The following is a 15,806-nucleotide window of genomic DNA, read 5'->3' as shown; positions in this document are numbered from 1 at the left end:
TTACGGTAACTTGGCTGCATCCTCCCAGAATTGTTATCTTTAAACTTTAGAAGTAGATGATGAGAGGATAGCTGATTAATCATCCAATATCTCTATGCACTGAACCTGTTGCAACTCTCTTACCTTAATTGGGTGTTGTTTACCACCTGAAAAGTACTTGCCCTTTAGGGCACAGTCCTAAAATGATTGCAGAGATTCTTCTATATGTTGGAATAAAATGAGCAAACAGTAAAAAGCATCATTTTACATTCATGTGAGCTTTGTACGCCTATTATTTGAATAAAGTAGCCCAGTTATCACAAGTAATACAGTATTTAGACTGATCATATAAGGCTGGGGTCACACTGATGCAAATTGGATGCAGGTTTTTTCCGCATCCAATTTGCATGACAGGAGATTGTGACCGGCTCTCAATGGAGCCGGTTCACACATTTGGGGGGGGGGGGGGCTGCGGAGCACATTGCATGGGGTCCTGTGCTTCTTTGACTCTGTTTTGGGTCCAAATTCAGTCCTAATTCGTCCCTGAAAAGGAGAACAGGGATGCACCGGACCCCTGCTGTCAGCCGCATCCGTATTAGGTTTGAACCCAAAGCTTGTAAACAAAAAATAACATTCCCCAATGGAAGAAGTGACAGACCAAATAATAAGTCCACATTAGATTATTGGTTCACAGTAAAAATCAGCCAAAGAATTTTGGGGGCCAGGAGAAACTTCCCTTTCATAAGGGCTCTAGTTAAAAGAAGACCTTTGAGGCTGGGTTCACACATATACAATGCGGGAATCTGGCGTGATTCTGTTGCAGGTTCCCACATTGCATGTCACTCACAGGGAGTTCACACTGCCTTCTCAGAACTGCTGTGGGTGTCAATAGAAAGTTACTGACACCCCCAGATCAGTTTGCAGATCGCAGTGCGAACTGTCAAATGGTACAGGAATCGGAACGCATAGGTGTGAACACCCATGCGATCTGATTCCAGTGCGGACCAAAAAAAGGATCCTGCACCATTTTAGTGCGAATGCGATGCGATTACAGTTTGTATGGCTGAATTTGAATCGCACAGACATGTAATCTGCACTGAAATGCAGTGTAAATCACATGCAATGTCTGTGTTCGCATCAGTGTGAACCCAGCCTGAAAGGACTCAAAACAGCGCTTTTCTATGTGAATCTATGTAGGGAAGCTAATTGTTGGACCAGGGGAGTTAATAGCCAGCACGACCTTCATAAGCAATCAAGATCTTGCCCCAGAAATGGGGCTAGTGCATTCATAACATGTTACACCTTGAATGTGGGTGTAACATGTAACATGTTATGAAACATGTTATGAAAGGTGAACTTATCCTTTAAGGATCTCTCTGCCCAGTTTTTGTTTGCAAATAAACATGTAATGTAATGTAATAATTATCGATTTTTATAAGTGGTTTGTGTTCTTAAGAAATCCTGGCTTTTAACAATGTAAACTTTATACCTGCAGGATGAAAGCTCCATAGAAAGTGATGAATTTGACATGAGTGATTCCACCAGGATGTCAGCTGTGAATTCTGACCTCAGCTCCAACCTTGAAGAAAGAATGCAAAGTCCCCAGAATCTTCATGGGCAGCAAGATGGTGAGTTAATCTTAATACATCTTATAACTTAATTTTCAGCTGCGTCATATACAGTCAGTTCTCTTTTTACAACATATTTGAAGAGCAAATTTCCACAAAGTTATATATAAGAAAATCTATTTTGAGGTAAGTGTATAAAACAAATACTATACCAGTGTCTCCTGCTCTACTATGCAAATTGTGAACCAAATTTGTGTAAAAACAAGATTTCCTAAAATTAACAAAACTGCACACGTGAAATAAAGGTAGTACCAAGAGGATATTTTTTAATATTACTTTCTTGTCCATTAAACCTAAAGAAAAAAAAGCAGCTGCACATGTTAAAGTGAACCTCTGGGGGGAAAAAAACAAATTGTAAAACAAATAGGGCAGAAGCTACAAGTATTCAGTCAGCATAGACATTTTAATTTGGTTTCCAAGTTAAAAGGTATTTCACAGCCTTTCAACATCATAGCGTACTTTCCTTAAAGGTGCATAGTGAGGTATAGGCATTGCATTGTGAATGCCACGTAAATATCTCCACGTCAAGGATAAAGCACAACTAAACGCACCTTTTCAACTTTTTCTTAAAAAAAAAAACTCAAGTAAAAAATGTTCAGTATATATTAATACAGTAGGGGAACATAATTATTTGACCCCCTGCATATTTTGTAAGTTGCACACTTACAAAGAAATTAAGGTTCTATAATTTTATCATAGGTATATTTTAAATGATAGAGAGAGAATATCAACCAAAAATCCAGAAAAAAACCACATGATACAAATGTTATAAATTGAGTTGCAGTTCAGCGAGTAAAATAAGTATTTAATCCCCAAATAAAACATGACTTGGTGGAGAAAACCTTGTTTGCAAGCACAGAGGTAAGACTTTTCTTGTAGGTAGTTACCAGGTTTGCACAGATCTCAGGAGGGATTTAGGTCCACTCTTCCATAAAGATCTTCTGTAAATCCTTAAGATTTCTTGGCTGTCAATTGACAACTTGAAATTTCAGCTCCCTCCATATATTTTATATAGGATTAAGGTCTGGAGACTGGCTAGTAGTACACTCCATGACCTTAATGTGCTTCATCTTGAGCCACTCCTTTGTTACCTTGGTGGTATGTTTTAGGTCATTGTCATGCTGAAAGATCCATCCATGACCCATCCTTAGTGTTCTGGCTGAGGGATGAATGTTCTCATCCAAGATTTTACAATACATGGCCCCATCCATTGGTCCCTCAATGCGGCAAAGTCAGTCTGTACCTTTAGCAGAGAAACAGCCCCAAAGCATAATGTTTCCACCCTTGTGCTTGACTATAGGGGTGGTGTTCCTAGGGTCATAGTCAGCATTTTTCTTTCTCCAAACATGATGGGTCCCCCTCCTCAAGAAGGCACATGTACAGTCATGCCAATGAACATCTAAATGATTCCTAGATGGCTTGGGAGAAAGTGCCGTGGTCAGATCAGGCCGAAATTGAGCTCTTTGGCATTAACTTGACTCGCTGTGTTAGGTGGAAGAAAAAATGCTGACTATGACCTTAAAAACACCATCCCTACAGTCAAGCACGGAGGTGGAAACATGATGCTTTTGGGCTGTTTCTCTGCTAAAGGATCTTGGACCTTCTTCCCTCAGCCAGAACACTGAAGATGGGTCATGGATGGGTCTTTTAGCATGACAATGACCCAAAACACTGCCAAGGCAACAAAGGAGTGACTCAAGAAAATGCACATTAAGGTTATGGAGTGACCTAGTCAGTCTCCAGACCTTAATCCTATAGAACATTTATGGAGGGAGCCGAAACTTTGAGTTGCCAAGCGACAGCCAAGAAACCTTAGGTATTTGGAGAAGTTCTGTAAAGAAGAGTGGACCAAAATCCCTACTGAGATGTGTGCAAATCTGGTAACCAACTACAAAAAATGTCTTACCTCTGTGCTTGCCAACAAAAGTTTCTCCACCAAGTACTAAGTCATGTTTTGCTTGAGGATCAAATACTTATTTTACTTACTGAACTTCAACTTAATTTATGGCATTTGTTTTATGTGTTTTTTCTGGATTTTTGGTTGATATTCTGTCTCTATCATATAAAATACACCTGTGATAAAAATGATAGACCCTTCATTTATTTGTAAGTGGGCAAACTTACAAAATTTACAGGGGATCAAATAATTATTCTCCCCCCTGTAAATCCATAAACATACCAACATTGTTTTCTGCACAGTGTGACTTTATATTCTGCCTACAAGTGCATGTGCAGTATATGCTCAATTGGAGGAATGCCTCCAGTGATGACTGTCAGCACACAACCAATCCTTTTAAGCCCTGAAATGGCTGGTGTCGTAGCTGATCATATGTGCAGCACCATGGAAACTGCAGGCCTAAATAAAGGCTAAGATGGCACCATCCTTGGCAGATTGGTTGGCAGGTTTAGTTGGCTTTAGTTTGAAATGTACCTGTTGAGTCCGACCTGTTGTCAAGATACACAGAAGATGCTTTGGTCAAAACTAGGAATGTGTATGGGAACCTTGTGGTGCCTGCCTATTACAGGTGACAGGTAGAAATACATTTCCAAATTGCCAGACTGTAATGGCTTATGGGAAAATATATCCATGCAAGTTGCCCCAGGTAAGTACAGAGATAAACAGAAAATGTGGTTCAGGGTATCTCCACTATGGGTGGAAAAGCAACAGAGACGTGTTTGGACAGCAACATTGTCAACTTGTGGCGAGTGTAATATTGCATGCACTGCACTTGCAGATGGACTTGACAAAAAAAATTTAAGCTGAACTCCAGCAAACACTTTATAAGCAGTTACAGCATTTTTATACTTTTGGGATAACTATTTTACATAAATGAGTAAAAGCTGACCTTTGGAAGCACCCCTGTCAGTATTAAATAGTTTGTCTTAAGGCTATAACTGCCACTTTTGCTGGACAGCTTGGTCTGTTAACCACTTGAGATCTGCGCTATTGCCAAATGACGGCATTAGCGCGGACCTACATTTCCGGGACTACGTCTATTGACGTCGTCCCGGTTACGAGCGGCCTGCGCGCCCCCTGAGGGGCGCGCGCGGCGCGCTCTGTGATCGGCGAGTCCATGAGACTCGCCTGATCACCGATCCGTGCAAGAGGTCGATCCCGACCCCTTATCACGTGATCAGCTGTCAGCCAATGACAGCTGATCATGTGATAGAACGGAGCCGGTAATCGGCTATTATTCCTCCTCGCGCTGACAGCGCGAGGAGAAAAAAAAAAAGCCGATCACCGGCGGCCGTGATCGGGACATCAGTCCCGATCACGGCCATCAATACAAGGGACCACCTGCCACCTGCCAGTGCCCACCTGCCTCCTGCAGTGCCATCCTGAAGTAAAATAAAACGCAAAAGTAAGTGCCCCCCGTCAGTGCCCATAGTGCCCACAGTGCCACCCACAGTGCCACCCACAGTGCCACCCCACAGTGCCACCCACAGTGCCACCCAATCTGCCTCAAAGGTGCTGCACCCCAGTGCCGCCCATCAGTGCCCAGCAGTGCCGCCCATCAGTGCCCAGCAGTGCCGCCCATCAGTGCCCAGCAGTGCCACCTATCAGAGCCACCTATCAGTGCCACCTATCAGTGCCCATCAGTCCCATCTATCTGTGGTACCTATCAGTGCCCATCCGTGCCACCCATCCGTGCCACTTATCCGTGCCACCCATCCGTGCCATCTTATCTGTGCCCATCTTTGCCCATCAGTGCCGCCTTATCTGTGCCCATCGGTGCCGCCTTATCTGTGCCTATTAGTGCCGCCTTAACTATGCCTATCAGTGCCCACCAGTGCAGCCTATCAGTGCCCACCAATGCAGCCCATCAGTGCCCACCAATGCAGCCCATCAGTGCCCACCAATGCAGCCCATCAGTGCCCACCAATGCAGCCTATCAGTGCCGCCTAATCAGCGCACTTCAATGAAGGAGAAAAATGACCCGTTTGCTAAATTTTGCGAACAAACTATTAAAACATGATTTTATTTTTTATTTTTTTTGCATCTTTTTTTGTTTGTTTAGCAAAAAATAAAACTCCGAGCTGTAACTAAATACCACCAAAATAAAGCTCTATTTGTGGGAAAAAAATGATAAAAATTTCATTTGGGTACAGTGTTGTATGCCCGCGCAATTGTCATTCAAAGTGCATCAGCGCTGAAAGCTGAAAATTGGTCTGGGACTGAGGGGGGTTTAAGTGCCCAGTAAGCAAGTGGTTAAAGAAAGAAAAATAACAAATTTACGAGCTGGCTCTCCAGGTAACAAGAAAGCCTTTAAAACATAATACAGCCACCACTTTTAAAAATTGGTACACTGCCAAACAGTTTAATAGTGCTTTAAAACAGTTTCAGTGTCAAGTTAATGATCATGTATTAGTGGGTTATTATTTATCTGCAAACCTCTATTGCATGTAAAATTTGCAGCTTAATGTGACTTTACAGAATCTCCTCATTACTTTCCAGACATTTATCCTTTTTATAGGCACCTCATTGCTTATTAAGAAATGTATTATGTTTACAGTGATTGTAAATCTTTTTTTTAAAATAACAAACATGTTATACTTACCCACTCTGTGCAGCTGTTTTGCACAGAGCAGCCCCGATCCTCCCTTTCTTGGGTACCCACAGACACTCCTGGCTCCTCCCACACTTGTGTGAGCTCCAGAGCTGGTTCTGTGTGTCAATAGACACACAGAGCGTGGCTTGGCCCTGCCTCCTGCTTGTGGTTGACAGCAGCAGGAGCCAATGGCACAATCATGCAAATTCCAACTTCATTTGGGACTTCCTGACCTTTTCTCCTGCATTTTGTTATTAGCACCTGGGGGTGAATGAAAACCTCACTGCCCTTTAAGGCCCCTTTCACATTGGGGCGGTGCGGCCGCCAGCGGTAAAACTGTGCTATTTTTAGCACTGCTTTACTGTCGTTTTAGCGGCGGTATTCGGCCGCTAGTGGGATGGTTTTACCCCCTGCTAGCGGCCGAGAAAGGGTTAAAACCGCTGCAAAGCGCTGCTGCATTGGCGCTTTGCCGGCGGTATAGCTACGCTGCCCCATTGATGTCAATGGGCAGGAGTGGTGGAGGAGCGGTATACACACCGCTTCTTCACCGCTCCGAAGATGCTGCCAACGGGACTTTTTTTTACAGTCCGACCGGCGCACCACTCCACTGGAGTGTGAGGAGCGGCTCTTTCAGGGCGCTTTGCAGGTGCTATTTGTAGCACTGTAGTGCCTACAAAGCGCCCCAGTGTGAAAGGGGTCTAAGAAAGCAAAGGGGAAAAAATGGGTGGAGCACCAGCTTCAGAATGTATAATGATTGCATGATAGAATGTCCTGCTAAAGAATCTTTACCCTGAATTGTGAACTGCATGTACCTGCAAGTACAGACATGTTACAAGTTTAACAAGTTAACTGTGAATTTAGGTTATTTTACATCAGAAAATCTCATCTACATACTTGTTCCAGGTCACTAATTCAGAAAGTAACGAAGCCAAAATATCTACATAACAGCCAGACAACAAGCTTTTTCAGAAGAAACTCAACAGTGGCAGCTCCCATATTCATGGCAGAATTTCTTTTAATATTTTTAGAAATAAAACTCTCCAGCTATAATCAGCTATGTGAGATGTATTGTTTGTTTTAGGCTTACCAGAAACATAGATTTGTCAATTATCAATTCACTGGCAAAAAAATTAAATTAAGACCAATGAACACCTCCAAAACACCACTGTCGATAAAATACTAATTTAAATTGTCATTTGGGACCTTGTCAGTAATCGTATTTACTCTCAGCCTCTCTTCCTAGTCTGTTTTTTATTGAGCTCTATTGATTTGTGGTGTTTACTGTTATTACACTCTAAGTGCCCATACAAATCAAAGGTAACTGGTGGTGTCTGCAGTGAACCTGTTAAGATGTATGCACATTTCTAATAACTTAGCAAGAAGCCAATGGAAGTTATGCCTAGATATGTTAAAGCAAAACCATTTGAAATCTTAGAATACCTGAAAGGATAAGGAAACTTTCTCACTAAGTTTCCTGCCCCCCCCCCCCCAGTTGTTTTAGCCCACCCTCCACCACCAGATGACTATATTTGCCTAGATTTTATTCTGTGGTCCCACTGCATTGTTTACATCCATTCTTGTTCTGACATCTGCACCTGTGCAGTTTGACAGTAATCACTTTACTATTCCACAGCAATCTATCAGGTATGAAATATTTAAAGTGGAACTCCAATCTCTAGCTAACTAAGTCTAAAACAGCTCTCACCCCTTTCTAACTCCTATACCATCTACCCTGTAGAACAGGGGTGCCCAACCTTTTGAAGAGCGAGGGCCACTTAAGCGACTCGGTAACCGGTCGTGGGCCACGATGAGCGGAGCAGGTGGGTGGCATGTCCGTGTCCACTATGCATTTGGAGAGCGGACATGGACGCAGCCCACGACTTTTTAGTGAATCGTATTGGAGGTGGAGCACACGTCAGTTTATGTCTGCCCCTACTTAGAGGTGAATAGAGGATCCAATTGGTCGGACTGACAGACTGTCAGTGTGAAAGGGGTCCAAGGCTGCTTTCACAATGATGCGCTGCGGTTTACCTGCCCTACGTGTGCAACGCAGTGTATCTTTGGCTTTCCTGCAGTTTACAATAGACTGCTATTATATTCTGCAGGTTTGGTGCACTTTCAGAAAGCGCACCAAACTCGCAGATAATAATAAAAGTCTATTGCTCAGTGCAGGTAACCCGCAGGTAACCTGTTCTGCACCTGCGTTTGTTTGAAAGCAGCCCAGTAACCACTGCAGAAAACATATGCCCAGATATGCCCTGTGATTTTAGTAATAAACTGACCTTTAATAACAGTATTCTTTCTATTCTATCCCAGAGCAGGAGGTTGCGGGCCACATCAAAGGGCTCCGCGGGCCACATGTGGCCCTCGGGCCACTGGTCGGGCACCCCTGCTGTAGAAGGAAGATTTATGCTTACTTATTCTCAGAGCTCTGTTCCAATCATGTGATCTCCCCAGCAGCTGGCTTCAGGGAAGAAGAGGGTGTCAACAACAGATGGAATGCCTAGGCAGTGGCATCACCGATGAGCTTATTATGGGGCATCCAATGTTGGTGGTCCCTTCTCTCCCCTGAAGCTGCTGCTCAGAGCTGATCAGTGACTAAACCAAAGAGTCCTGACAATAGATAAGTATAAGCATTTTCCTTCTACAGGGTAGATAGTAAAGGTGTTAGAAGGGGGAGGGATCTGTTCCAAGCTTAGTTAATTAGAGCCTGGAATTCCACTTTAAATTGGTTCAAGCTCACTTAGTGTAACTATGCAATTAAGATATTACCTAGAGCAGTGATGGCGCTCCAGATGTTTTGGAACTACATTTCCCATGATGCTCATACACTCTGCAGTGTAGTTGAGCATCATGGGAAATGTAGTTCCAAAACATCTGGGGTGCCAAGGTTCGCCATCACTGACCTAGAGTTAAGTTATATTCACTTTATTGCATTGATATTATAGTTTAAGAGCATTAGAGGTATCATACACATTAAAGGAGAATAGCCAAAGCTATTTTGGCTGTACTTCTATGGATACTCATTTTCGGCGTATAGTGGACTGAAGCCTGCTATCCGCTGATGTCGCACGTTCAATGCTCTTAAAAGATCCTGACGGAAGATGGACAGTCCTCGGCTCTCGGCTCACAGAATGCTGAGAACTGAGTGAGCAGCAGTGTTTGATCGCTCAGTTCTCAGTCTTAGAGCCAGGGGACAAATGCAGCATCAGATCGCTGTATCCACCTAGATGAGTATCATTTTTGTTTTCCTAAATCCTGAACTTCTCTTTTTAATAATTATAAATAACTTTCTGATTTGTATAAACATAATACATATTCTAACCCAGTGATGGCGAACCTTGGCACCCCAGATGTTTTGGAATTACATCTCCCATGATGCTCAATTAAACTGCAGAGTGCATGAGCATCATGGGAAATGTAGTTCCAAAACATCTGAGGTGCCAAGGTTCGCCATCACTGTTTTAACCTATAACAATACTTCAGAAAACACAATTATATGTGTATATTTTCTTAATTTGGTATTAAAGAGAACAGACTGCTCCATGTCAGTTTCAGCCTATGCCAACTCTGTCTTGGGAAAGGTATCCTGGCTATATAATTTATGAGATATGCAGTACTGCATTTCAATTTGATGCCCCTTCCCATGAGCCTTTTGTTAGAGTGTAACCTGCAATCACAAAATCTTGTTTGTATAGTTCTATGGCTCTGATAGACAGATTTCCCCTCACTTTCTGGAATGATGACCACAGTTTCATCTGGCAAGTAGAGGAAAATCTGCAGGAACACAGACTGCAAAAACATCTGGTAGGGAATGCAACCCTCCACTACTTATTTCTGTTTGTGTTGGAGATTTTTCCTTCCTATTCTGTCTGGTGAAACAGCTGTCATTGGTACAGAAATAAGGGGAAAATCCCCTTAGCAGAACCCTGAAAAACATAAAAAATTCCAATGAAGAAAAAAGCATCCAGGAGGCGATGGGACTTTGATGCGAGTTTATACAAAGTAGCGAGAGGGCAAACACTTTTGAAGAGCTCACTGGCTCAGGTTAGGCTGCTTACAACAGACAAGGCTTTACCATAAAAAAACCTGCACAAATGGAAGGAGCGCCAGACCATAGAATTCAACAGTATACATTTGTTTATTGTATTGTTTATTAGTTTGTACTAGAAACCACCAACACTGTTTTTTAGTACCAACACCTCATTGTGGAATCTTTTCTTCTATGACCATCTATAATCTATAATATCATCTATAATCCTCTATGGCCAGTTTTAAATAGACTCATGTAAATGACTCTTATGTTATGTGCAGGGTCCTTCCAAGCATCCCGTCAGTGCTGAACTTTCTTAATACAAAGCTCAGTATCATTGCTACATCCTTTATTAAATATTTTTATAAGTGAGGATTTCACATAAATTTTAAGTAAAATTGTGTAAACAATCACTGTATAAACTTTTATTCTGACAGCGGAATCGGCAAAGTTTTCCATCTTGTTTATTCAATCTAATGATGGACTTCTGTCAAACAAGGAAGGCCAGTCGAATTTCGATCCATCTATGGGCATCTTTACTTAAAGCACATCTCTGGACAACATTTTTTTTGTAATGGCAGGAGGAGTTATGGGGAAGTCTTAACATCAGCCTTAAATATAATATTAGAGAGGAGGAGGAATGTGTCCCTCTGTGAGTCATTCTGTAGTGTAGGTAAACCAGGAGTTCCCATTTATGCCTCTATAAAGCTGATGCTCTTGCTCAGAGCTAGCCACCTATTGGGTGCAAGTGTAAATGTAAGGTATTCATATACAAACACTTCATATTTACATGGTTTAAGATTAATTATTTTTGAAAATGTGACTTCTTTTAGTACTAAACACAGTTTACATAATATATGCAAAAACCCCATATGTTCCTATGTCAACATACACACAACAAACGCACAACAAACACACCAACACAGGTGTAAGAAACCCCCTCAGTTCTTGGAAAGCTACCTCCTTCACCTTTCCTGCTGCACATCCCTTTCCCTTAATAATCCAAACTGTATTTGAGCACATGGTAGATATATACCGTATATACTCGAGTATAGGCCGACCCGAATATAAGCCGAGGCCCCCAATTTACCCCCAAAAAAACTGGCAAACTTATTGACTCGTGTATAAGCCGAGGGTGAGACATGCCTGTCCATCCCTGTGTGTGTGTCCGTCCATCCCTGTGTGTCCGTCCATCCCTGTGTGTCCGTCCATCCCTGTGTGTCCGTCCATCCATCCCTGTGTGTGTGTGTGTCCATCCATCCATCCATCCCTGTGTGTGTGTGTCTCCATCCATCCATCCATCCATCCATCCGTGTGTGTGTGTGTGTCTCCATCCATCCATCCCTGTGTGTGTGTGTCTCCATCCATCCATCCATCCATCCCTGTGTGTGTGTGTGTGTGTGTGTGTGTGTGTGTGTGTGTCCAGCCTACCTGTGTCCCGAGCCTCCGTCCCGTGCCTTGCCTCCTTGCCTCCGTCCCGTGCCGTGCCTTGCCGCCGTGCCGCCGTGCCTTGCCTCCGTCCCGTGTCGTGCCTTGCCTTGCCTCCGTCCCGTCCCGTGCCGTGCCTTGCCTTGCCTCCGTCCCGTGCCCTCTTCGTCGGCGCCTCGGCGGCCATTGTAAAATTCAAAAGCCTCCGCCTTCGCCTGTGATAGGCGGAACACTGAATTTCCCAGCAGCCTGTGTTCCGCCTATCACGGACATCGTATCATCCTCGTCCGTAGTACGAGGATGATACGATGTCCGTGATAGGCGGAACACAGGCTGCTGGGAAATTCAGTGTTCCGCCTATCACAGGCGAAGGCGGAGCCGGAGGCGCGGCTTTTGAATGATAGAATGGCCGCTGTCTGTCTGCTCGACACGCTGATCGAGCGGGCAGACAGCGATGACTCGAGTATAAGCCGAGGGGGGCACTTTCAGCCTCAAAAAAGAGGCTGAAAATCTCGGCTTATACTCGAGTATATACGGTAGCTACACAATTGGCATTATTAAAGGGGTTGTAAAGGCAGAAGTTATTTTATCCTAATGCATTCTATGAATTAAGAAAAAAAGCCTTCTGTGTGCAGCAGCCCCCTCAGCCCCCCCCCCCCTAACACTTACCTGAGCCCCATCTTTGTTCAAAGATGTCCACCAGTGTCTCAGCTGTCTGAGCTGGGAGAGAGAGCGGATGGGGCTGGGTCTGGCTTCATGTCTGAATGGACACAGGAAGCTGTGAGTCAGCTCGGGTGCCCCCATAGCAAGCTGCTTGCTGTGGGGTCACTGAACAGGAGGGAGGGGCCAGGATCACAGAAGAGGGACCCTAGAAGGGGAGGATCCAGGCTGCTTTGTGCAAATCCACTGCAACAGAGCAGGTAAGTATGACATGTTTGTGTTTTTTATATGAAAAACAATTTGACTTTACAATCACTTTAAGTGCAAGGCAAAATCTTGCTTAGTGCACTGACTCAATGCCTGTGCAAAGGTATTTGTACCTATACCTGCCAGTCTTTAATAACAGTTTTTTAGTGTATGCGCCTGTCTTGTGTATGTTCCTGTCTTGGAACATGGCTTGTTCCAAGACATCTGCAACCTCAGGTAATCATTGGTTAAGACTAAAATTTTACTTTTATTTTCTGTTTTCTGTCTGCTGCTGCACTTTCACTTGCCCAGGCCTCAAGCCTGCACTGACTGCAACTTGGCTTAACTGTATCATGCTCTGGTTTGACTCTTTTTTTAACCTGTCTGCTGTGACAAATCAGGCAGATTTATGGGATTGCAGAACCCACAATCACAGTGTAGCGCTAAAAAAGAAAGTGACCATTATATATAACTAATCAGTGATCTCATCATATTATGCAAATGTCAAGACCAAGGATTATATGACATTCATTAAAAATCTACCATATGTGCACAATTTACTAGTACAAAAAATTATATGAAAAACCATATAGTAATACAAGAAAGTCCAAAAAGAGATACGAAAAAAAGGCTCTTATTCCACACGTGAAGTAAAAAATCACCGTCCACCTTCTTTATATGAAGATAACGTGCAGACACCACGTGATATTCCCGTCACCATTTACGATATAGGCTTACCAGATGTATTGGATCCAAACGAATATACATTCGAAGGATCGCAAAGGCTTGTGCACTCGTATGCAAAATCTTTCAAAGATAAACTCTCCAGGGAAGTTTCAGATCAGACTATTCCACTCCAGTTTTCAAAAAATGTCAAATCTTCAGTAATGTAATCCAACTCACATTGTCGAACCCATACAAAAAGAAATGAGGGCCACAATAGTATAATTCAGTTTAAAAGAAAAATTTAATAAAAAAGTAATGAACTTACATATATACAGTGAATAAAGCGCTTATTTCATAAAAGACACAGCTGCAGTAGGAGTCCCGACGCGTTTCGTCCTCAAAAGACGTCATCTGGGGTAACACTCCGCTGCAGCCCACTTACTTTTATACCTAACCTTCCAATCTAGGCGAAAATTTCACCTGCCTGTGTCACCGCATATTACTTCCGGTTTAACATGGCGCCCGGCGTGCGTTCCACGCCTCATTATAGTGTTTTCGCATAAACCTACTCTTAATTGCATACCATGATGTATCTAAAGTGAGCCACTACAAGGAACTATCAATAAAGTGTTTAAACGACACAGAAAAACGGATATTTAGAAAGAGCGACGTTATACAACAAACGTCACTTCCGGGTCATGACTGGGATGTTATCTAGTCAAATAAATGAATATAGGTGTGGCTCCAATAACAACCCACCTATCCCAGCCAATCAACGAACGCCCACCAACCAGAGACGCCCAACAAAGGAAGCACGTCTCATCATGGGAGCGACGCAAAAACATGGCATTTCCGGCCAGCACTAAGCCGCATCCGGGCCTACGCTGGAACGCACAGCACAGGAAACGCCAACACCAAAGGCGCATCCGATGCTGGAAGTGATGCAAATAAGAACTCGTCACTTCCGGTTGCTAATGGAACGCATGTAAACACACGCCGGAACGCACAGCATAAGAGAATATACGATCATACATACGCCTACCCCATGATCCGAAAAAATCAGACTCCACCAAACAAAAAATAATAATAATTCAAAAGAAAAAAGGGGGACAAAAGAGAATGGAATTTATGCAACTCTCGCTTTATATTCCATTCGAAAAATGAAAAACCAACCTATAAGAGTTTATTGTGTGCCAGATTGTACTTGGCAAAAAATCCCAGAATGCATTCATCGTGCATTCTAAAAAGGAAGACACACATATATCTTCCACAATTTAGAAAATAATGATATAATTGGTTCTAAATCCCTGTGCACACAGGCACGCAATAAGATAATGCATGTCGGTGTGCACATAATAACCTAATGCGTTGACACATAAGGCAGGTAAAATTCTATCCCAGGGATGGTACAGCAAACAAATAACAACCATAAAAAAGAATCCTATTAACATACAAATTTAAAATAATATAGAAAATATTGAAAAATTATAGAGGTTACAAAAAATATTTTTTTGAAATGCAATCGAAAACAGGACATTGCCACTTCCCACCTTACCCATCATTGATAAACGCATTAATGTCCCATTCTACGTTTAGGCCAAACGGAGAATAGGATCGAATCGTATATATCCAGTAGGTCTCTAATCTGGAGACACCCCGGGTCATAGCACCACCCCTCCAGGGAGGTGTGTATTTATCAATAGCCAAAAACTGTGTACCTGTAGGATCGCTGTTGTGACATTCCCTATAATGTCTCGGGACAGTGTGTTTAGAGACTTTACTCTTTATCAGGGCTATATGCTCTCCTACTCTAATCGCAAATGTTCTTGTTGTCCTCCCCACATATTGTTTGCCGCATGGACAAGTGATCAGATAAACTACGTACTTAGTACTACAGGTACAGAATGATTTTATAATGTGTGTTTTATTAGTTGTTGTTGATATAAACTCAGTTGTTTTATGTCTTCCAACCGTATTAAATTGGCACACAACACATTTCTTACAAGGATAAAAGCCCGTTAAATTGTGAAAAAATGATGGGCGACAGGGTGGATTGATAACATTGGGAGCAATACAACTCCGTAGAGAGGGTGCACCCCTAAAAAGTACCTTAGCACACTCAGGCAATTTAGAGGCCAGAACTGGCTGTGCGTTCCGGCGTGTGTTTACATGCGTTCCATTAGCAACCGGAAGTGACGAGTTCTTATTTGCATCACTTCCGGCATCGGATGCGCCTTTGGTGTTGGCGTTTCCTGTGCTGTGCGTTCCAGCGTAGGCCCGGATGCGGCTTAGTGCTGGCCGGAAATGCCATGTTTTTGCGTCGCTCCCATGATGAGACGTGCTTCCTTTGTTGGGCGTCTCTGGTTGGTGGGCGTTCGTTGATTGGCTGGGATAGGTGGGTTGTTATTGGAGTCACACCTACATTCATTTATTTGACTAGATAACATCCCAGTCATGACCCGGAAGTGACGTTTGTTGTATAACGTTGCTCTTTCTAAATATCCGTTTTTCTGTGTCGTTTAAACACTTTATTGATAGTTCCTTGTAGTGGCTCACTTTAGATACATCATGGTATGCAATTAAGAGTAGGTTTATGCGAAAACACTATAATGAGGC

General features: G+C 43.0%; 1 protein-coding gene across 2 annotated transcripts in view; it reads left to right on the top strand.

Moving 5' to 3' along the window:
• NOL4 (nucleolar protein 4) overlaps window positions 1-15,806 on the top strand; it is a 389,605-nt gene that overhangs the window by 255,271 nt on the left and 118,528 nt on the right. For both annotated transcript variants that reach the window (XM_077492631.1, XM_077492630.1), the window contains exon 5: window positions 1,475-1,607. In XM_077492631.1, the coding sequence (XP_077348757.1) occupies window positions 1,475-1,607 (133 nt within the window). The remainder of the gene's footprint in view (window positions 1-1,474; window positions 1,608-15,806) is intronic.

The sequence above is a fragment of the Lithobates pipiens genome, unplaced genomic scaffold (genome assembly GCF_037356315.1).
Source record: "Lithobates pipiens isolate NorthernLeopardFrog02 unplaced genomic scaffold, aLitPip1_a1.2 Scaffold_19, whole genome shotgun sequence".
NCBI lineage: Eukaryota > Metazoa > Chordata > Amphibia > Anura > Ranidae > Lithobates > Lithobates pipiens.
Note: the sequence above shows the minus strand (reverse complement) of the source record. Positions and strands in the feature narration are given on the sequence as shown.